The 23,887-nt window shown below is 38.7% G+C and overlaps 1 protein-coding gene and 1 long non-coding RNA gene across 6 annotated transcripts in view; one reads left to right on the top strand and one right to left on the bottom strand.

The window, feature by feature from the left end:
* RERG (RAS like estrogen regulated growth inhibitor) overlaps window positions 1-7,681 on the top strand; it is a 103,849-nt gene extending 96,168 nt beyond the window's left edge. For all 3 annotated transcript variants that reach the window (XM_071732990.1, XM_071732989.1, XM_071732991.1), the window contains exons 4-5: window positions 3,002-3,075; window positions 3,746-7,681. In XM_071732990.1, the coding sequence (XP_071589091.1) occupies window positions 3,002-3,075; window positions 3,746-4,153 (482 nt within the window). In that variant the 3' untranslated portion in view covers window positions 4,154-7,681. The remainder of the gene's footprint in view (window positions 1-3,001; window positions 3,076-3,745) is intronic.
* LOC139791141 (uncharacterized) overlaps window positions 1-23,887 on the bottom strand; it is a 47,540-nt gene that overhangs the window by 19,307 nt on the left and 4,346 nt on the right. Inside the window, exons 2-7 of one of the 3 annotated variants that reach the window (XR_011723782.1) lie at window positions 22,773-23,478; window positions 11,879-12,051; window positions 8,593-8,648; window positions 5,604-5,751; window positions 3,027-3,177; window positions 1,546-2,925 (exon numbers count right to left, since the gene is read on the bottom strand). This is a non-coding gene — a long non-coding RNA (uncharacterized lncRNA). Of the gene's footprint in view, window positions 1-1,545; window positions 2,926-3,026; window positions 3,178-5,603; window positions 5,752-8,592; window positions 8,649-11,878; window positions 12,052-22,772; window positions 23,479-23,887 lie in introns of those variants that run through there. The other 2 variants (XR_011723783.1, XR_011723781.1) reach the window with 2 other exon arrangements.

Raw genomic sequence — 23,887 nt, 5'->3', positions numbered from 1 at the left:
GTGATGTGGTCAAGCTGTGACAGAATCTCAAATCCATGGATAGTCAAAATTCTCTTTAAATTATTCAAAATTTTATGTATATAAAAGTTGAGTAGTTTTTTTTCCTATGCATTTTTAAAAATCATATTGCTCAGAAAAATAGGGACATCTGACTTATCAACACAGAGAGCCCATGGGGAGTTCAGTTTGTTTCTACCCACCCCAATGATTATTCCCATAGTTATTCAGCAGCTGTGATAATTTGAATATTATCCAGTTTCTAATAATGAATTATTGCAGCAAAGTATTATAGACTTAAAAACAACCAGACTATTACTGCTACCACTTTTGAACATGCTTCTCAGGCCTTTTGACAGCTCCAAATGTTTATGGAATAAACTTAAATTTTTCCAACAATAGGACAGTGAGAACAAAATGGTTTGCATAGGAAGAGTGCTAGAGGATTACAGCTTTATAACCATGTGGGACCCCAAAATCTGGTACAATGCTACACTTTTCTCTTTCTACTTGACCACGACAATGCAAGCATAACACATTTACAACCTGGATTTACTTGACCAATTTTAGACTTGTAAGTGTTTTTGAGATGTGATTTACTCCAGGAGGAAGATCAGACAAGCTATGTTCAGCACCTATTTTACTTCATCAGCTCTAATAGGAGTCAAGGGTGCTTACTGAGACACAGAGCCCTGCACTGTTGATTGTTTCAGTTAGGGATTCAGCAGGTCTCTCAAATAATCTAATTTCTCTTGAGCAGCATGTCTCTCAAACCAAAGTGCCACAAGGAAAATGATATTAACAAATCCCAAAGCCAGGCAATGCATTTTTGAAGTACCGTGAGATCGATGCAAAGAGACTGGAAATCACAACTTCAGAGCCTAAGACTTACAGGACAACCACATTCTTCAAATTCTTCTGTTCCCTCAAAGGAGGAATCATGCCTGTGATTACACTAAAAATTGCTTTAAGCATCCAGCTGTTTTATACTCCTCATTAAAATTCAACCAGCTACCGCACATCCCAAAGCATGGGAACAGAAACACATTTACTCAGATATATTTACACTAATCTTACCCAAATCAGTGCTGCTTGTCCAGCATCAAATTCCATCCCAATATGAGCAGCCAAACTTGCAACATAAAGTGCTACTAAAGTCCCATTTTAAGGACTCAAGTAGCTTTTAAGAATCATGCTGGCTTTTTTTCACAATGAGCACAAGTTTATTCCTTGAGATTTAGTGTCCCATTTCATGGGGAGGAACCATCTGGCCTACCACACTTTGCCACCTAAGGAGGAAATGGTTGGACAAGCACTTTCTCACGTCATGGGAATTAATTCTCTTATCAAGCAGGGCCGTTGGTTGAAGGCACTTAAGCTTTGCAAGGCCTAAAGAAGTAAGGATCTCGTATCACATTATTCATTCAGAGAGCCATCTCTTCTTTACGGCACTCTCCCCCAAGGAAACAAAGCATAAATTCCTAAATAACCTTGGATGAGCTGCACAAGGAGCCCACTGAACACGATTTACTCATTGAAGCAACTTACTAAAGGTGTATCATTGCAGCTTCTATGCCAAACCAGAGCTCCAGCCTCTTCTACATTCCCCTGGAGGAATTGCTGCAACTAGGAGGACGTAGAGAAGGGACAGATAAGACATAGTACTGAGATACTTCACTATATCTTACTCTGCTGTGTAGGGATAGCCTCAGGATCACAAAGGTGGACCTCCAACTCTTTCAACAGCCGTGCAACATGCAGCAGAAAGGTTATTTACTGCCTTGAAAAAAACCCTTCATTGCCTGAAACCCTAGAGCAAGATTACTTGCCATCTGCTGATTTAAATTGACCATTTGTCCCTATTAGAGGCAGCTGTGCTACTTAAAGCAATTAAGGTGACACAGGAGGGAAATGACATTTTTGGTTTGTGAAGAGAGTGTTTGCAGCACTGAGATCATTGGAACATTTGTGCCTCTGAAAAGGTGACATTCTTCAGTATGTGAGGAAAAAGGCCTTCACCAAGCATGAGCCTTTTCAAAGGTTTTAATTCAAGAAATGTGTTTCCTTCAAGATATCTTTCATTCCTATTGGGGAGATTTGCACCAAATAAAAGAACTGTGTCTCTGACAAAGCAAAGTATTCAGTCACTGGCCAGCTTTCCAGCATATGTATTTGCCTTTTGGTACAGGACATCTGTGAGCTGCAATAGTAATAAATCTGAATGTTAGCGCAGATAATTTTCCAAGTTTTAGGCCAAATGCTATAAAATATAAGACTTATCAGCTCATTAAGATAAAAGAAGCCTTTTTGTCATTAACTTTCTGATTAGATGCCTGGTTCTAGAACCTGGAACACTGTAAATAGGTTATTTTTCTTCCTGTAGCATAGCGTGAATGCTTAATGCCCACTGGTTAGCCTTATAAAATATATATGGAGAAATCACTGTTTGAGCCCTTGCTAGGAGAGGGGAATGTGATGATTTCAGCATGTTTTAGAGAGACATTCCTAAAATAGCTAACTGTTCTGTAATTCTATCACAGCACAAGGCCTGAGCTTAGTGGTTAGGTTCCCTGATCTGCAAGCAGACTGGTTTTGATCTTGTCAAACTTCAAGCTAGGTAGTGACAGGCATTTGAGCTGAATACTTTTGGAGCAGTGGTATTTGTGTTTCATAGGTAGCAGCTTTCCCTATGAGAAAACATGGAGAACAGGCTGCAGCAAGAAACTCTGAACTTTTGTCAGGCACAGAGTGCAGTGTCCACAGGCACAGCCCTTTGCAGGTGTAAGACAAGGGAAAGAAAGAGTTGTGCCATATGGGTAGAGGTAGAAGAGTGACTGCTGTAGAGAGGACCTGTGTGTTCTCCAAAATGGCAGGAAGAGCTCCAACTGAGAAAATTTAGTGGAGGTGTATGTCACATCTCAGGTCTTGCTGTAAGGAAGATGAAAAAGAAAAAAAAAAAGTTACCTTCTTTTAATACTTTTCACAAAATGTGTTCTTATTTTAGAGTCCACATATCGTCACCAAGCTACCATTGATGATGAAGTGGTTTCCATGGAGATACTAGATACAGCTGGTCAGGTGCGTGGGTTCATGTGCTATTATCCAATACCTTGGCTCAGACAGACAGTGGGGAAGTGTGGTGGTGGCATCAGTGCAGTTGGTGGCAACTCTGCTCCACTTCTGCTGACAGAGATTGGCATCTGAACAGAGTTCTCCCACCACCAGACCCAGGTGCCAGGCTCAGTGTGCTGCATCCAGACCCTTCTGCAAGTTACCCTTCTATGAGTTTTCGAATACTGGAAGAAGAAACAAAGTTAAGGTTTAGTCTGGGATTAAAATGCTTTTGTTCTCATTCCTTGATTCAGAACAAACCCAACAACACATTATGACTATGCACATAGTCTATTCTGACATTTAACTGATGAGGCTCAACGGCCTCAGTCAATTATTCCCACCAAAATGAAGAAGTTTTCTCATAGCCAGGTCCCCCTTCCTTTCAAGACATGGCAGCTGCTCCCACTGCACAGTCCTATGTATTTTTTGTGCAACAGAGACCTTCCTCCAACTGCCTGCTACCAGCCTGCCCACAGCCAGCCCATGGCACTTTGGTAGAGCAGTTGTCCCATGTCACATGATAAAAAACCAAAGACGAGCAGATAGCTTTTTGAGGCACTAACACCTATCTGAAGAGCTGGGGCCTTTTTTATAAATTAAATTCCTAAGGCTGGTGTCTTTCTTTTCGAAACAGGAGGATGCTATTCAGAAAGAAGGACACGTGCGATGGGGTGAAGGCTTCGTGCTGGTTTATGACATCACGGACAGAGGCAGCTTTGAGGAGGTGCTGCCACTTAAGAACTTGCTGGATGAAGTTAAAAAACCCAAAAACGTCACCCTTATTCTGGTGGGGAACAAAGCAGACTTGGATCATTCCAGGCAGGTCAGCACAGAGGAAGGTGAAAAACTGGCCACGGAACTAGCGTGTGCTTTTTATGAGTGTTCTGCTTGCACAGGAGAGGGCAACATTATGGAGGCCTTCTACGAGCTCTGTCGTGAGGTACGACGTCGAAAGATGGTCCAGGGCAAGACTCGGAGACGGAGCTCCACCACCCACGTCAAGCAGGCTATTAATAAGATGCTTACCAAAATCAGCAGCTAGAAAAGATCTGTAGTAAGGCAGAGAAGCATTTTTCAGCAGATTAGCTTGGAGTAGGGACAAGGCAGGCAGAGAACATTTAATAAAAAATGGTAAAAGCTTTGCTATTAAAAATATATATATATAAAGGACACCATTATTTTTGAGTAACACAGGGTCAGGCTGTTTTCCTGTTTCAAAATACATTTAGCCACACCACTTCTGGCTAACATGAAAAAAAAAAAAAAAATTAAAAGGGGGGGGATGGGGAACCAAACTCCAAAGGACTAGATGACTGTGGGGATTGGCATTGACAGAGCATCTTCTGCTTGCACAAGGCTGGCTCCAATCCTCTGCAAGTCAGTAGTGCCTAAACATTGTTTCCAACCAGCCAGCTGCTCAGTAGCCACTGGAGAGCAAGATTCAGTCCTTGGTCTGTCATCAACCATCACAAACAGTGTTCTTCAGGGCTGAATACACGTCGAGGCTGCTGTACCAGGAAGTTTGCCTGACACCTTTCACCAGCTCTACATTGTGTGCTTTAACTCCAAACTGTCCTTCTTTGTTCTTTTTGTCAGATCTACAAGCGCTGATGTTCTAAGCAAGGTATGCAAAAAATACACAAGAGGTCTTTTTCATGGATTTGCATTTAACTAGCAAGACACATCAACAGAGCTGAAGTTCAGCTGCTTTTCCAGATCCTTTGAAACTGCAGAATTTCTCAAGAAATAATCAGCTAGCCCAGTGGCATTTCAGGTTTTCCCCTTTAAAGTGCAGTACTGTACGTGGGGAAATGGAAGTGTGTGTGTTGGAAAATCAAACTTAAAGATAACTATATTACTATAGATTTAGTCGTGTATTTTTTAGCTTTGTTTACATTTTGGGGATCTTAATTCAATACAAGTAGCTCCTTTTATTCTATTTTATACTGAAGAACTAAATCCGTGGGAAGGCAATTATTTAAAGTGTAAGCCCAAATATAAATCAGATGTGAATGACCTCTACCATATCAAAACACCATAATTTGCAGCTGTTTAAACTTCCAGATGTTGCTTAAAACACTCTGTGGTTTAAACCAGCAGTTTTTTTGTGACTCTATTTGGCACATTCAAATGAAAGTAGTTTTTATCAGATTTGGGTGCCTGGGATGAAAGTTACTAAGTTTTTTCTCTTCCGTCATGTGTCTCATTTAAGCCAGCTGTTATTTTTCACCTCCTGTCTATTTGGCTTGTTAACTGCATGTTAAGAGGTGCATGAACCAAGATGAATACTTTTGTTCACATGGTGCTCCTCTCCCACCAGTTGTGTTGCATCCCTTTAGTGTGCAACTCAGACTAGCATCATGTAGAACCACAGCCAAAGGTTGGGGTGACAAACGGGAATATTAGCAGTGTTCTCCTTTGAGGAACAGCCCTGTTGTAGCAACTATTTACAGTATATTCTCCACTGCATTGTACCTCATGTGGTTATTTACCTCTTTGAGGAAGTAGCACCAAAAGGCTGTCAAATGCAAATTGCCACAAATGTAAGAAAGTGAGGGTATCAAGTTGTATAGCTCTTTGTACACTTATAGTTAGCCATGCAGGAGCTGAAACTGGATGGAGAATCAAGCCAATATATCCCTGTGCACAGAGAAAAGTGTCAAGTCAGGACTTTTCAAAAGGAGTCAATTAAAGATGCTTTACCAAAGTTATTTTTTTAAAAAACATTTTCTGATCCATGTCTTTTACCAAACCAGCATCAAAGACCATCATATTTAGATGTAAATGTTGTACTGTTGTTTATTTTTTCCTGATTCCACCATTCTAGATAATGAAAATCTTCTGGAGTCAATATCTGTATTTTAGTCTTCATATTCAGGTTAATTCAGGTTATGTTGCCATTGTTCAGCTGCAGACACTACAATGGAAACCTCACCACGTGCTTCTGGGCAGGGGATTGCTTCAACAGGGAATGTCACTATCTCAATGACACAGCTGTGCCAAGAATATTGGTCATATCTCTATCTTTTGTAACAAAACAAAACAAAACATAAAAAAACCCAAAAAAAAGAAAAAAAAAAAAAAAAAGAAAAAAAAAAGAGAGGTTTAGCCATATTAGTCCTACTAGTAATGCAGAATCACTATGAGTATAAAAGAAAGAGCTAATTCCTGTTCACACACCAGTAGTCATTAGCTGAACAAACATGTGGGTTACAACATTAGGAGCCAGAGTGAGCATTTCACTAATTCATTCTGTCATCTTCCAAATCAGTGCTGTTGCACAAATCTGAAGTAAACAAAATCCTTTCCTGCAATCCCATGGGAACATAGCTGATGAGGAAAGTCATTATGTAGGTATGATAAGCAAGTGATTCATCCTTCTCTAAGACAACTTCAACAGTTCTTTCCTCTGAAAACCTTTCTTGGGTTTCAGAATAAAGCTGCTTTTAAAATACAAAAAAGTAATATATTAATTACATGAGAATATAATGTAATCATACTCATATTAGGAGTATTGGAGGAAGGAGAGGCTAAGTTATGGCCCTAATACTTTCCAAAAATCATAGCAAATTCTATCTTCTTTTATAATGTCTATATGGAGAAGTTATAAAATCCTGGTGAAAGAAAATATTCCACTGTGCAAACATAACTTGTTACATAAAGAACCTCTAATAAAAATAGTAACATTCCTTTGCAGAGACCGAATTAGGAAACTGCAGAACATGATAAACAGTCAAAAAGGAGACTGCTACTTTGTGACCTTTCCTCCCACACAAACACAAATTTCTTTACTTAATTGGTCTTTTTTTTTTTGCCAGTGTAATAACTGTGAAACCAGTTATAGTATATTATAATCTGTTGATACATACTAGAAGGCATTAAATACAACCTCATTTATTGTTGCTCACAGTGCTGCAACATATTATTGGCTATGCTATAAAAGTGTCATATTTCTATACCATTGAAAATGAAGCCAAAAAAGTGCCCAAGCAGTGAAAAGGCCAAATGCAATGTGAACCCACATTCAGTAGCTTTTCTGCAGCAAAATCAACCATTTAAATTTTGCTTGTATTCCTGCTATTTAAATACATATATGACACTAACATGAAATTCCTCTCCTGTGCCCTTGATCCTTTCTGTGGAGAGAGGAGGGGAAGGACAATGAATTAAAAAAAAAAAAAATAATAAAAAAAAAAAAGGGGTGGGGGGGGGGAGGAAAGGCGAAATGGATGCTTGTTACCTACAACAAGTTGATTGTCATTTATGAAGTTTTTAAATATTTATCTTCAATTGATGAAGAGTTAGTTATGCCCATGCTGCAAGACCTGGATCAGGAACCAAGACTTCCCTAGAACTCTGCGAATCTTCATATCTGGAGGTTCAGCTACCGGGTTTGCACCTGGATCCAGACAAGTTGTCCCAAAACCTGGAGATAGTTGCGTCTGGCAGTTTGCTACAAGGCTAGTTGATTTTTATATATATAATGATCTGTATGCATTTTTACATTAAAAATATGAAAGCTTGTGCTTGTAGATAATATATAAGAAAAAACAATAAAAATTAAAAAATAGTGCTCTCTGTACTGAACTCTTACACACTGATCTTCTGTTAGTTGTCTCTGGAGTGCTGTCCTCTAGCTTTTCAGAAGCCAGTTCCAGAAGTCCTGATTCAGTTTTTATTTAGTCTTTATCTAAGGAAAACAAACAGTGAATTTTGCCTGAATAAGCACTTTAGCCTTTGGTTCAGTTTATTTGAACTTATTTGGCTGCTTGGCCTGGAATTGAGAGGTCAAGCAGCATCAACACTGAAGCACAGAACTGAATGTCCTCGCTAACTATTTCAAGGCTGATCAAAAAAGCTACAGTGATGGAGTTTTTAAATTCACTCACTGAAACCCATCACCCAAACTCTGACCTGCCAGCTAAATCACATGGATCTTGGTCTCAAGGTTCTCAGGTGAAATCCTGCACTAAACAGTCTGGGAGGTTTATGTCAGTGATTGGGACAGAGATAACATTTCACCTGCTGCCAGCTATGCCTCTTTTCCAAGGACAATGAGCTGCTGTTCCTATATAGAAGGTACATTAGATGTTACCCTACTTAAGATACATTAGATCAATGATAAACAATCATACAGAGTGTAGGTATTAAGCTATATCAGAGGTAGCTTAATGGAAGAAGAGGGGAACCAGCTGTAACACACTTTTATTCTCCTCCATCCCTGGGCCAACCAAGTAACCCAAAGCATGAGCACAGTGGGGGTATAAGAATGTCACCTCTTGCAGAACACTGCATGAAATCTGGGTGCAGCATCCATGCTGTGAGGTGAAACCTCTCAAAACCAGGCAAGGCTGCCTTCCAGTCACTGGCTGTAGCACTGCAAAGCAGCCTTGAGTTTTCTCAAGCTGCACAATGATTTCCTCCAGTCAAAATAGTGTCTCCTACAAAATAAGTAGAGGCAGTCATAAAGGCCATACATACGCAGCGTTTGGGGTTCCTTTTATCTTTTTCTTCAATAGCTCAGTCCATTTGCATATCTAGGAAAGATGAAGAAAAAAAAAAAAGATAGAAGCTTTAATTAAAAATTGCTCCTTGGAATTTTGATGCATCCGCCTTTATGTTCTTTGAAAAATTAAACATATGATGAAAACAGTGTCATCTTAGAAGCTCATATATGCACTTTATTTCTATTACGAATGCCAGGCAGTAATTAATTCAGGGTTATGAAAATACAGAGCAGTGGCCTGTCCTCCCATGCTTTGATAGGTTACTGGGAGGCAGTAATGATGGCTTCTGTGAGGCCAGTTCAGTTTTATCTCTGTAAACACAGTTCCAGATGAGGAAAACTTTTGCTGCAGCTCACAGCAGAAAGAGTCAGGCTGAGTTCCCAGGGCAGGGCTCCACGGACTCCAAAAGGGTTATGGATGCGATGGGTCAAGATCCTGGTTCGTGGCCCTGGTAGCAAACACATGGAGAAACCACTCCAATAGCCAACCTCTCATATCCACTTGAAGGATCTCCCTTCCATTCTTAGCTTGAAGCAGACTGGGAGGAAACTGGGAGGTAAGTTTGCACTACTGCCTGTCACCTAATAAATGAGAGAATTCATCATCTGGCTTTTTGAACCGGTCTCCTTCACCTCCATTTGACTCCCCAAAGTAGAATTTGTCTTTTCTCACAGATAGCTGTTGCTTCTTTTTTTAGTGGCATGTGTAACTATACACTGATATCCAGTGATTTTTATGGGCAAAGAGGCTGTATCAGTTCTTGGAGGTCTCTCTGGCAAGAATGCAGTATTTACAAAGTAAATTCTTAACAGTGAACACAGCTGCCATGAAGAGTGGGAATTTTTTTTTAATAAGGGATAATCCCATAATTATAGTACAGACCCGTTTTTTTCAGGTATTATAGTCCTAAACCCAACTGAAACATTCTGTATCACTAGGAGCAGCTACATCCTACCATGAAATACTAACATGCAGAATGATGAAAAAATGAAAACAACTTGTAGACAGATCTCAAATTATATCTCACAGACCAAGCCTATACAGTTTTTTTACTTTTAGTTTTACTTATGTAGTTCCAGGAATTCACAGAACTTCATTTCAAAATCCAGCAAGTTCTAGTTACCAAGAATAAATCAGTTAAGTAAAATTTTTGGTTTATTATGAAACTACCTTGTCAGTACATGGTTTAATTCCATCCTCCTTCCTCTAGCCTAGTCAAAGCTTTCATTGCTACAAGGAATACCAAGGAGGCACAGAAGGAACTTTTGACAAGAAAACATTCAAATAGAAGACACAGCCTGAAAGGGACATAAATAAAGGTGGAATTCCCATTTTCTTTAAAAGCAATTGCAAGATTTTCTACATCAGCACTTGTACACAGGTGATACGACCAAAATAAGTAATAGGAAACGGTAGAATATTTTTGAATGCTTATTTCTTTTTGCTAATCTAACTGAAAAGAAAAAAAAGATTATTATTGTGCAACAGACATTAAAGCTGGAAATTGTAATTAATGCCAGGTTTCTTATATCAACATCTAACACAGTTTCTGGGTTCTTCTGGGTTAGTTTTTAAGTTGTGGAAAACAAAAAATTCTCAATAACCGTACTCAGTGTTATCCAGCTATATTATCTATGTTTCATGATTAATTTTAACCAGAAGTAGCTGCAAACAGAGGAATACAATATTTTATTTTATATGATATAATGTTGTGGAGAGGGTTCATTGCTGAAAAGAGACATGACCTCTCACACACACACATGCAGCATCTGCCATGCTGCAACATTTGCACGCAGATTTCATTTGATTCTCCTTGGGTTGAGCTGCTCAACTTCTGCAAGGGAGAACTGCCTAATTTTGAAGTAAATCTGAAGTCCAAGGAAATAAGTTTTCTACCTATAAATCTCTCACGGTAGCCTGAACTCCAAAGAGCATCAGTAGAGCAATGAGCAAAATCTCATCACAGCCAGAAAACACTAGAATCAAATCCCTCAGCCTCTTTTTATCTTTTCAATAAAGAAGAAGACAGGGCATACAAAAGGTAAATTGATTGCCAGAAGGCACTACAATGGCTTATGAAATGCCAGCAGCAGAACACATCCCCTCAGACACTGATTTCTGCTTTGAAAAATCCAGAAAATTAATTTGAAGCTTTCAGTCAAATCCAAACAAGTTTATTTTTGTTCCTAAGAATTTCTCTGCACAGAGCTTTCTGTAGTTCTGCAGCTCCTTACAAAAGCCTGTGCTGGAACAATGAAGATGGACACTTTGCATCTGAAAATCTTCTATCTCCCAAGGATATAATCTCAGCAACATTTATACAGACTTTCACCTCAACTTAGTATGAATCTGTCCTAGATCTACTTCAATCTAAATTAGTTCACATTTGCACTCTGAAAGCAAGGCATATTTCTCCTCTTTAGAATAGAATTCAATGCCAAAGCAGTGAGTGTTATTAATGATATTAAATACACAGTTTTATTATTATAGTTTTATTAATAAAACTATATTAATAAAACTATATTAATAAAACATACAGCTTTATTATGCCAAAATATATGTAACAGAAATCCATTTACAAAAGAATGGTATGTCTGCACAAACTCAAAAGAGCAAAAGAATGTTGGATAAGTTCTATAAATATTAAATTTCTTTCAATAGGCCCATGAGTTTCCTTTTTCTCCTTTCTCTATCTCTTTTTTTTTTTTTTTTTTTTTTTTTTTTTTTTTTTTTTTTTTTTTTTTTCCCCAGTATTTGAAAGAACCACAGTAAATTCAGAAAGTCTGTGACTTCCTTTAGGGACTTGCTCTGAAGGTTAAAATATTCAAACTTTTTAACTCAGTAGGAAATTTATCAAGAATGACATCAGAAATGACAAAAAGTTATTTTAGAGAGGAAAAAAGGAAGGAAGGAGACAGATATTCAGGCTTCCTAGAAAAGAAACTAGTTAAACCTTTCTGAAGGACTCTGACATTTATAGATAGTGATGAGCTGTTATCTGAGGTTAACTCTCAAATTCTTTTGAAATAATTGTTACTGCAGGGAGGAAAGAAGAGAGGAATGAGATGGTATGTTTTGGTCGCAAGCCATCAGGTCTTCTCTTCTGGGCTAAGTTTGTCATCCTTCTGCAGAAAAGAGGTAGTTACCAGTCTATTTTCAGACAATTTTCCCAACAAAACCTCCCACCACTCCGATTTTTACAGACTGATATCAGTAGGAAAAAAGAGCTGGAGACTGAAAGATGACAATGCTTAATTTACCTTTGTAGCCCTTGAGCGTTTCTTGGGATTTTAAAGATGGATGCAGACAGAAATCCTTGAAGTACTGAACACATCTCTAACACGATAAACATGATGTTCTGCAATGCTTTGCTCACGTGTTGGACCAAAGTTTTTCACCACCAAATTCTGGGCTGTTTTAACGCCTTTGTCCTCTTTAAAAAAAAAAAAAAAAAAAAAAGAAACCAAAACCCCTTCCCCCCAAAAAAAAGACCCCCAAAACAAACCAAACAAAACCAGATGAAAATTGTTCATCCAGTAAGTTCAAAAAGTTAGCAATTTTGGGATGGGTTTGTTTTTAAGTGGAAACATTTAGAAAACATTTACAGCAAAAAAAAAGTCTCCATCACACTTCAATTTACATAGTACTGTGATGAGCTCAGTAAAAATATCTAGATAACTGCTTAAGGAAGCCAATTCTCAGAAACACATTCAAAAGAAAACATCTCTGGGTCAACCATTCCAATTTTTTGTAAGCTTATAAACAATTTGATATTCTCTGTAGTCCTCCAGTGTTAACTTCTGATCAGTAGGACTCATTCTCAGGTATTCTCATATACTCTCACAAACTTTTATTTAAGCAGGCTGCTTTATTAAGAGAGTCATAGATAATGTGAGTAGTCTGATATTACTAACCACTATTATAGTCAACTTATATTGTCAACTTATATATAGTCAACTTATAGTCATCCTTATACATTATAAGGATGAGTAAAGAGAAAAATAATTATCACATCAAGGAAAAAAGAATTTAGCAAAATTTCAATACTTCTTTTCTTGTTTAAGAGTCTGAGAATTAAGGTATTTGCAGTTGATGTTTTCTTTGTTAGTATACCTTTAGGTATACTTGTAGGAAGGTTAAATGAAATACAGAGCTCAGAGCCAACATAATGCACTGACAGCTCATAATATTCTCCCAGTGACCAAGAGAAAAAAAAAGTGTGAAGTTCAGTACCCACATTCCCCAAGCAGTCACTGTATTTCAGATGGGCACGTGACACATGCTTTGAGTTCCTTCAGTTGTTTCTTTTGCCTTCTTTTCAAGTCAGAAAATAGTGTCTATATTGTCCAGAGCTCATTTATTTCACTTCACACATTGGAATGTCTGTTTCCCATTTAGATGACACAGAGAGCCCTACTCTGTTCTTCCTTGGGTATCCAGTGGGTAAAGTTAGTTGCTGATCTCTCCACTACCCTCCTCAGATTACATGGATGTCATTTTGTGTTAACACAACTGAGGCTGGGCACACCAGTAGTCACTAAAGAAAGGGTGAAAAAACACCCTGAGGCTCCTCCAGCCTCCAGAAAAAGATTTTCAGGCAACCTGTAATCTCAAAGAAAAGCCTCTAATGCCAACACTTTCTGAGAAGCATCATACCACCTCGGTGGAGTTTCCAAGCCTCAGATCTACATCATCTGGGGCTTTCCTAAGGCTTTATGAGACAAGCTCCTGGCCATGCCACTCGGTTGACCAACAAGCCCAGCTGCAGATCTTAATCTATGAATCTATGAATCTATGAATCTATGAATCTATGAATCTATGAATCTATTAATCTATTAATCTATTATCTGTGCTTGATTTACAGAATGCTTTTCAGGTCAGAGGCAGAAAGACTCTGCACTTTTCACACATGGTTCTTCATGGATTTGATCCAGTTACGTCTATGACCCAGTCTGAACTTTGAACACAAGAAGTGTGGTGTTTTCAACATGCAATTATTGGGGCTATCAAGTTCCAAGGAAGGAAATAAGCTGCTTCTAATTATAAGAAGTGAATATGCACCAATGGCAGACTTGGGTAGTAGTCAGGGGAAGTTTTCAGAAGCTTCCAAAGACTGGTGAATGTATCAGTAAGAGTGCTTGAGAGGCATTTTTCTGAAGTGATTTTTCTTTTCTAATACAAAACTACACAGCAGCACAAAACTAGAATACAGAGCAATTCACTGCTTAAAGACTTGCACATTAATTAATTTCAGTTTTCAGACTGCCTCAGACTCCCTCTTTTTGATCATGAGAACATAAGTTAAGAGCTGTTTCATAATTTACCGAAGTCAGTAAAACTAATTTTTTCAGGTATGTTTTCAGGAAATTTAGGATCTGAATCTTTAGCCTTACAGTTCTTGATTCTGTTCCCTTAACTGGATGCAAGGAATAACAATTTATTGGCCCATAGTCCTTTTTCATGTTTCTATGTTATATCATATTAAATATCTATATAACATAGCATATTGGGAGCCCAAAATCTTGGAGACAGTAGACAGTAAGCTTAAAAATGAACATCAGTCATCTCAACTAAAAGCCACAGCAAATCCCTATCAGAGCAGACATTACCAAGCCTATCAAATTGTCCAGCCATTTAAAAAGAATTGCAGAATTTATTCCAGAAGTAGACAGGCAGTGATTTGTAAAAGCTTTCACTAAAATTCTTGTGAGACCAGATTCTTATCAGTCTCATGACAGAGGTATTTTCTTGAGGTCTTGTGTCCTGAATCAAAAAATACTTTTCGTTGTCACGGGTTTAATTCTTATGATCATGTGTAGAGAAAAAAAAAAACCAACATAGGTATGCAGGAAAGCACTCAGCAAAAGTGACAAGGTGACTACTGAGACTACCATCAAGATATTTTAAAGTCTATATTAGAATACTGCACAGATATGGCAATGACTAACGTTTACAGGACACACTAAAATGTAGAGATTTGCTTTCACATCGTGAAAATAAATCTTGACTTCTTCCTGTCATCACTACTTACCAAACAAAGTGATGGCATTTCATAATTCAGACACATAGGCACACAAGCAATACCTGATAACAGCATTTTAACTTGATTTCAATTTTTTATATGGATAATGCATTATTTAAAGAAAGTGTAGCACTAGAGAGGAAAAGGAACCCCCTGTTCTGGAATATGATGTTAGCTCGCCCTCCTCTGAGTGAGAAGTAAACTAGGTAACATCCAGAGAGTCCCTTCCAACCTATCCAACAAGGTTAACTATTCTATGCAAAAAGCTTAAATTCTATGCAAAAGCTTAAATATTTGCTTGTATAACCCCTCTCACTCAGAAATCCTGTTATGGAAAACAGGGTGGTAACCAGCTGAAGACCCTCTGATGGCACCTCAGATAATAAAAGACAGATATCAAGAACAAGCTCCTATCAAAAATCGATGTTCCCTTCCTCTGGACTAAATAAATAGAAAGAGATGCAGGTAGTGTTCCTCCCAGAGTGATGAACTTACATCAAGATACTTATTCAAAAGCAACTGTTATTTTTCTCCTATTTTTCTTTATTAAAAATGTTCATTAACATTGAGAATACTTCAGTTAATACTGGGGGTGGTTTTGACTTGTTTTGGATACATTAAGTCATCAAAAGCTTTTTCTTACAAATATTCTCTTAGTTGTTCCTCCCTGCTGAAATATCTGAAAACAGATCTACAGTTCAGTTTTCTCAATTTTTCCCTCTAAACCCTATAGTGATGTACTCATTCTGCCTACTTTCATACTCAGTAAAGGCTGAACTAAAAAAATTACACACTCAGTCATTCATTCAGACCAATCACATCCCTTTGAAAAATTCACTTACAGCTTTTCAGTAGGGGTAACAACAAAAATTTCCACTACTGTCTTCAAAGGCTTTGGCAGCTCAAGCTGAGCCACTTTTCACCAAAGTCTGACACCACCTTGGGCATCTGTCTTGTGCTCTTCCAGCTAAACTAATAACACCATTTAAGGACTGTGTATTTTCTTTCTCTACCCTCTGTGTAGGCATCTTTTCCCTTCTAATTCATGTTTAATAAATTACCTTTTTTTCCCATGCCAACAATGATTCTTTTAAAAATACCAGAAGAGTTACTTACAAAGCATGTTACTTACATTTGTCACTGAGAGATTTGCTTTCTCTTCCATCTTTTCCATCCAGTGTTGAGCAGAGCTAAAACCATAAAGGATTAGAGCAGTACTACTTGGCACACCTCAAATTTTGTCCTCTATGTCCAAAAAAAAGTCCAAAATAAAATCTCCCTGCTGTTTGTTACTTCTGTTTTCCTTTGGAGACTTCTCCTCTCATGGCAGTGGCCACAAATTTGCAACACAATATTAGAGAAGAATATTTCCTTATTCTCACATAAAATAATGAGATTTTGTCTTAGAAAGGGCTGAAGGAAAAGAGAGCTCTATAACTGGCATCATCTTATCACTATATGTTAAAAGGAAAATGATTGACTAGACAGAGAAAAAAATTATTTTCTTACTTCTAATGTCAGCTGTTTCTGGTAAATAGGAAAGCCAAAAGCATGTAAACCCTATTGTCTCCAGTCAGTAGCTTTCCTTCTTCTCTAGTAATTGTTCCTTGTCCATAGGAAGTCAGTTAATCATCATGAAAAGATCACCTCATACACTACTTAACCCAATTTTATATTCAAAACCATTATTTTATATTTTGGAAAAAAAAAAACTGGTGAAAGGAGGAGTGCAAGCCAAGTTATTATTTTAATATAGGATATTGACACTAAGTTTTGTAGCTTTGCCAGGGAGAGCACAGTTGCTCCAATGTTCTTTTCTTGCCCTCAGTGGATGCTTGACCTAAGAAAAATCCTCCAGACACTATGATGCATATAGAGAACAGAAAATATACCAAACAGCTGCAGTCATTTCTCTGTCCTAGTTGCTGGATTCACAGGTTCATCAGTCTAAGAAAGCAAAATAGTGAGAATAATAGTGGCCTCCCCCCACCCTAAGGAATGATTGATGTTTCTTTTTTTTTTTCAATTTACATTCCTAAAATGATCTGCTACATGAACTACTCCAGTGATGGTTTACAGGAACAGTTTCTCAGTAGATTTTAAAGTTCATTTAAATCCACTGTGAAACATTAAGAAACGTGTCTAGGAATTGGAAAATCAGGAGTCTGCTTTGTGCTCTGCTACAAAACTTCTGTCTCATTGGAATCAGGCTCTGACTGCTCAGTTGCAAAGACTGTAACTCTTATCTACCATGCCAGGATTCCTGAGCCTTAATTTATTACTGGAGCTGATTTGCACGATTCGATTACACCTCAGTCACACCTTCCGACATTTTCTACCATTTATTAGAAATGTACTCTCTCTGTTGTGACAAAATCCAGGGAAATTCACCCTAGAAGGCTGAGACTGCATGGTTATCACACACTGAAAAGAGACTGCTTGCGTAGGTCCCCATTATCTGGATGAGGAGACCATAATAGGAGACCTTATTGTCTGCTGCTCTGCTTCTCAACCCCACAGCCAGGTCACCAGAGGTGAAGATAAATGATAAATGTGTCTGTGTTGCAGTTACCCTGGCAGCACTTTTTAGTGCACCAGGCCTTGAAAATTTTACTAGACAATAAAAGAAAGATAAACAGTCCCCTCCTCTTACTCTCCAAGGTCAACCTTTGCTTTTCAGAACTCCTTGAATTCCAAATGAAACTGTACCACATTGTTTCCACCCCGCTCCCCCTTCCCCAGATATTTAATCTGTTATAATTGTGGAAATATAGTGAAAATTTTATATTGCTAATAAAGAGTAACTAACCTTTGGGAAAAAAAAAAAATAAAACAAAACCCAATACATTCTGGTGTACAGATTCCAGGAAAGAGCCCTGGAGTCTTCATCCTCTGGGTAAAATTGCTTCAGCTCTCTGAGTCTGGTTTTTATTTGTAAATGAGGCAAATGACACATGCCCTTCTCTGAGATACCTGTGTGAAAAGTGTGTCATCCCAAATCAGAGTCACTCAGCAAAGACAAGAATGAATTCAAAGAGAAATGATGGAGTATAACTGAAAGACAAATACATAGACTTTCAAACTGCTCTTACCTGTGTGAAGTCTGATTTGCCAGATATATTTCCCTACAGTTTTAGTTTTATCATACCATTAGAACCACAATAAAAATAGAAAAGTAGAAAATTCTGAACTTAAGATAGTCACCCAAAAGGATCTTCATGAACTTGGAAGTTTTCCCCAGTTTTACTATGGTTTCATCTTTTAAAATAGTAGAATACCATGGTCAGTGCTTTGACGTAGGATGAAATAGAATTTACAAGAATTTCTGTCACGTTGGATATTTTCTAAAGGAAGCAGCAGAATGAAATGTGATTTGAAGAAGATGATTAAATAATCAACTCTCTCTTTTCAGTTTCAGAACAATGAACAGATCCATGGTGTAAGTCCAGTGAGGCCAAGAGAGTTGAACTCACAGAATTAGTCCAGAAACATGTTTTTGGTTAATTCATGTCTTGGTGGATCGGTGCAATTGCCAGCTTTTTATCAATGCCAGAATTACATATTGGGCATTCTCATGTCCATCTGGTAGCAAGGTGGCTAAAGAAACAGCTGATGACGTTTCTGTTCTAGTGTCACTTTGCAGGAATTTATTATTGTCAGAGAAGAATTCAAAACTGGAAAGTAACTGGAATACAAAGATTCAAATGTTACAGCTGGGATGTGTGCCTCCCATAAACTGATCTGAAACACCATCTCTGAACTTCCCTCAAATGTGTATCCTTTTCAGATCTAAATTGTGTAGCAAGGTGTAGGTCAAGCAATATCTGGATTCACATGCCAGCAAACATGTAAACTTAGCAGAGTTCCAATTTCAGGTCAGAAAATTTCCATACTCCTAACTTAACCAACCCCTTTCACCACAAGCTGTTTGAGCAGCTCTGAAAATTACTTTGCATGGCTGAAGAAGCACAAAATATCTCGGAGAGATAAAAATGATCACAATGGAAGAACCAGGGTCAACAGGTCAGTTCCCAATTTTAAGAAAATGGCTTTAAGAGGAGAGCAGAAAAGACAAGTCCTGAAGAAGAAGATTGGTCAAGAAAAAGCATTTTGCCTGCTTGTGGGAACAAACTGAGCCAGCTTTCCCTTTGGGACCTCAGTTGCAGTGACATTGCTGGCTGATCCAGAGGACTCCTTTACTGTCTTTGAGTCATGGAGATGCTTCCTGCAAAAGAATTGCTGTAATTAGAGGGGAGAATGAACCACAGGGAGGAAGAAGGTGGCTACACAAACAGCCTGCTTGCAACCTTAGCAGAGGAAGGCAATGGGCTAAAGCTCATCAGAGCATATAAATTCCAGTCCTGTTACCTTCAGAAAGGAAGCTATCAGAGTAGATTAAGAAAAAAAGTTTCACTGCATATAGTATTAGTAAAAAGAGCAAAAGGAGCACTGCATGGGTTGACTGACTGCAGGAGGGATGGAGGAGGGATCAGTTTAGTGTTCTTAGAAGTGCCTAGAAAGGGGAAAAGAAAATTGACTCATCTTGGGCCTGATGATGTCGTGATTATTTTTTTTGGCTAAAAATGTTAAACACAGTAGAGTGGCCTTTTCCTTCAAGATTATTTTTTTTAAAAAAATGCAGAAAACCCCATGCACATTCCAACATGGCCTTTTGCTGACTGCTTTCAGAGCAGGTTCTCAGAACAGAAGACATTGAAACAATCTATCTCTGGTATGCACCCAAAGAATTCAATAAAACAATCCAAAAGAAGAGAAATTTTCTGCTTTATGTAATCTGAAATATGGGAAATAACCTACTGGAGAAACTGGAAAGAAAAGAACAATAACCCTTTACTTTTGATACTTCATTTGGACTCCCTGAACAAATATTTTTGTCAGAGCAGTTTCCAGCTGAAACGTGTTCATGAAACTTGTACTCCTTTCAGAAGCAACACGTAGCGAGGCACTGTTACCAGTGGGATATTCTCCCCAGTCAATGGGAAAGAAAGTGGCTAACCTACTGTCAGGAGAATTTACATGTGGAACAAAGAAATACTTAGTAGTTAATACCATTTACCTTTTCTTTTAATTTCTACTACCTTTCCTAAGACCCAACTTTATGACTGTAAACCCCTCCCCCTGGAAAATTTTGCTTTTTTTTTAATATGCCTGGTACACATCTGGCAGCAAAGAATTTCTGCAAGCTAGACCTCTTCAGTAAGATGACCTTTAGTCAGTCTGAGCATGCTGGCATGCCAGATTAGCTGTTTTCAAAGGTACTATAGACAAGTTCAACACAGTTATTTAATTGGATTACATCACCTCATAGAAGGCTGGCAATCTACATTATAATACATATCTATTACAAGGCACCCATTTTTCTAGGAATACAACAAATGTCACAGAGACAGTAATTGTATGATGAGGTGGGTAAGAGTCCATATGCAAATTTCAAAGAGCTATCAAAAGGATATGGGAGTCACAAAGACAATTTGCTCCACAGCTGGGAACAAGAACCAGTTATCTCAAGTTGCAACCAACTCCACAAATCAGATTAAGTAAGGACAGCAGAAAAAAAAAAACTGTGATAATTTCAGCTGAGCAGTAGGCCATCACTTCAGCTCGCCATGGCCTCTTCCTTTTTAAACAGACAATTAAGCAAATCAAATCAAGGTACAAAATACATCTCTGAACAACTGAGCTGGTTTAATTTGCCACTGAAAACCAAGCTGGGATTTATGTACCTAGTGGGCATCAGGAGAAACATTTGCTCTGGCCACAGAGGTAAAAAGGAGAAATAAGAAAAGTGTCCACATCAGATTTACTTTCTGTCAGAATGACTTTGAGAGAGGAATGGGAAGGATTTAATGACAGCAAAAGATGACTGTGAGTTGCCACCTCACCAGTTTCCAAATGGCAACTGAGCTCATGTCTAGTAAGTGTGTGAGGGAAGCCAAGGAAGAAAATGGATGAAGCATCTGTTACTGATGCACTCACTACTACTACTTGAGGCAGTGCTCACCTCGGTGAGGGGGAGTAGAGGCTGTTTCCTTGAGTGATCTCAAAAGCACAGGCCTGGTAATTGAGATGTGGGTTGTCGATGACTTCTCAAACTGTACCCTACGATTTTCTCTTAGTAGCCTCAAAAAGGGAAGCTGCCTTGACAGGCTTTTCCTTTTCACATAAACAATTCCTACAGCACCTCTGCAATCTGCTCTAGCTCAGGCTTTCAACAGGCAACTTTACTCCACAGTTTCTCCTGGATGAAGAGCCCAGAAAGTAGTTCTGCTAAGGAGACAACCTAATGAGACAGTCAGCAAAGTTCTCTGGAAAGCTGAGAAACAGTGACAAACCCAGTGAAATGAAGGGTTGCCACACATGTACAAAATCAGAAGTCAGGCCCATCAATCTTTTGCTATCAAAACACTCACTCATACATACAAATCTCTTCCGTTGCTTTTGTGAAGCTGTTTCAGTGAAGCATGATAAATGCTAGAGAGCAGATGAGGGTAACAGCAGGGATTTGGTGGGGAATTCAGAAGGTGCAAAGCACATAAATAATTCACAGAGACCCAGTGGAACTATCTGATCAGAGTTTGGCTGGAGTACAGGCTGCAAATAACCACCCTGAGAGATCAATACTGTGGATGCAGCTATGTAACTGATGTAGATTTGTTTTCCCCATTCTGCCTCCTTAATATTAAGGAAGGACCTGAATGCCTTACCAGATTGTATTCAATATGCATATAGCCTCTTATAAAATACATATTTCTATTTGTTTTGCTTTCAGCTAACCAAAACCCATTTCAGCTGGAAGCACACAGTCAGCTGTCCGTGTCAGAAAAAAATCAGTTTAATGTTTACTGAGAAACAGCATTTCTAGCACGTTGAGCTACAGCAGCTCTTGAGTGCAGAAAGACCTGAAACCATCAACACCACTTTCCTCAGCACCTGGGTGTTCCTTGGAGGCTTTACCTTCTGGCTGTGGATTGGCCCAGCCTGCCTTTACCTTGCAAGCTGTGATGAATTCCCCTGAAATGTGGTCTGGCTTCTGGCCAGTACCAGTCTGCAGTTCTACCAATAAATTACACTCCAGTGTCTGGGGACTATATTAAAAATGTCTAAAGAGATACCAACAGGTAAGTCAACTAAGTGGATCCCCATGCACTCCCATCCAGAAGGCAGTGAGGGTAAAATGTTACAGGCCAAATAAATGAAATACAGAGAACCTGTGCCTGTTACAACAGATGGAAGAATCATACAAAGCTAGAAACTATATGTAGCTATTCACAAAGCCAGACTTTGTTAATTCAGTACTACCCTTGCAGCCCAGAGGATATAGAATAATTTCTGTCACTCCATGTCTTGACAGTGGGTCACTTTCAAGTTGTTAAAGAAACACTATAAGGAAAACACAGAGCCAAATGTTCTCCAGCAATTCTCTCATACCTCAACAGCCCAAGTCAAGCTAAAGAAGCAAAACCCTCCATGGTTTTATGCTTGTGTGGTAAGTACACCTCACACCATCCCAGGGTGATCCTAAAGGATCCATCTGAGCAGGGATAAGAGAGAACCAGAAGCTAATGTGCAGAAGAAGAAAGACTCTGCACACAGGCAGTAGTCATCCTAGGCCAGAAAGAACAGAATTGTCTTCTCCCCCCAGATCTGCTCCACTGCCAGGAAGGTTGAGGGATATGGGGTGTAGAGATGGGCAAGTGCCCAGTTAGAGACTCTCCCTCTGGCACTATATGGTTTCCGTGACCTTCAGAACTTCTATACAAATTTTAACTTGAAATAGACGTTTAAAGTTATTTTTATTCCCCATGCATCCTAGATTTTGGGCTTTTCTGAAATAACACCCTCAGGAGGAAGAGATAGAAGCTATATAAAACCTACAGTTATTTCTTTTTAAGCACACTCTAATGAAATATTGTTGAGCAAATCAACCATCCCTGACTCACCTCCATAGACAGACACCTATTTTCTGCCTCCACAAAACAGGCAGCAGCATGATCTGTCATTACATCACTCAAGAAAGAAACACTTCCACAATTTCTGTTTGAAATCAGTTTCTTGACAGGTAGTCTTGGTTTTCCTTATACTCTGCTTCATCCCATCATGTAAAAGCCCACCTTTCAGGCCTCCTCAGTCTCCTCTTCATTGTTGTTTTCAGATATTGTTGTCTTAGTCACCACCTCTGCCAGATGGTTGAGAAAACCAGCCTTGATCAGAGAGAGCTTCCACTCCCTTTCCCAGCCGCTGTGGAGAAGTTTCCTTTTCAAACAAAACTCTATAATTTCATCCTGAGGTTGAGCAGATTTGATTCACTGCTTCTGCAGCTGAGGACTCTAGAAGGAGAAATGCAGTCTTTTCTTTCCAAGTCAGCATGTAATTACATATAGTCCAGAAAGAGTCTGTAGCATCTCCACAATTATTTTTGTCCCAGAAAAGCATTAGGCTGGGTACATCACCATACAATATATTCTAACACAGAGTAGGGTCAGAGCCAGAAAGAACTGAAATAGAAGTCTCTGACTCCTCTCAGCCTTAACTCCAGCCTAGAGTCCATGGTACTTCTGCCACTCACATCCTTCATCTTCCTGATACCCTAAACTATTGTGCATCACTTTGGTGCTTCCCTGTGAGATAGGAACCCTAACATCTCTCCTTTGGAAATGAGCAACTAAAGCATAGAAAGACCAAGACATCTCCATGTAACTGAATGTTAATTCCTTCACCCTTAAAGGGCCATAAGAAGAGTTGAAGTCCAAGTGCTTCCACCACTGCTCTGTATCCAGAGTCCTAAATAAATAATTAAGTCTTGTGTTTTCACAGATCCTGCATTCATAAAGAGAAAACAAACCAGTCGCTCCCCTCACACTGAAATGATTCAAAGAAGAGAACATTTGTACACAAAGCAAAGCACATTTTGTGCTCTTTGATTTGAGTACCGTTTTGAAGCAGTTTAAATTGGGAATAGGGTCTCATAAGGAAGTCCAAAGATTAAGTCTGACCCCATAACAAATGATTGTTAAATGCAAATTGGTAAGTGAGGAACAACACAAATGGATTGTCTGAAGTGTGGGAACTTCTCTATTTTCTGTACTCCCAATTGTTTAGAAACTTTCACATCTCCCACTCCTTCAGCTTTTGCAGTATATTTTCAATTTAATCAGTCCTGAAATGTTACATCCTGCCATGTTGTCTAAAATAATTCCTCAGTTCTTAATATATCTCTTGATTTTAA

The sequence above is a fragment of the Heliangelus exortis genome, chromosome 1 (assembly GCF_036169615.1).
Source record: "Heliangelus exortis chromosome 1, bHelExo1.hap1, whole genome shotgun sequence".
NCBI lineage: Eukaryota > Metazoa > Chordata > Aves > Apodiformes > Trochilidae > Heliangelus > Heliangelus exortis.
The sequence above is the reverse complement of the archived record's forward strand: the minus strand, read 5'-3'. Positions and strand labels throughout refer to the sequence as shown.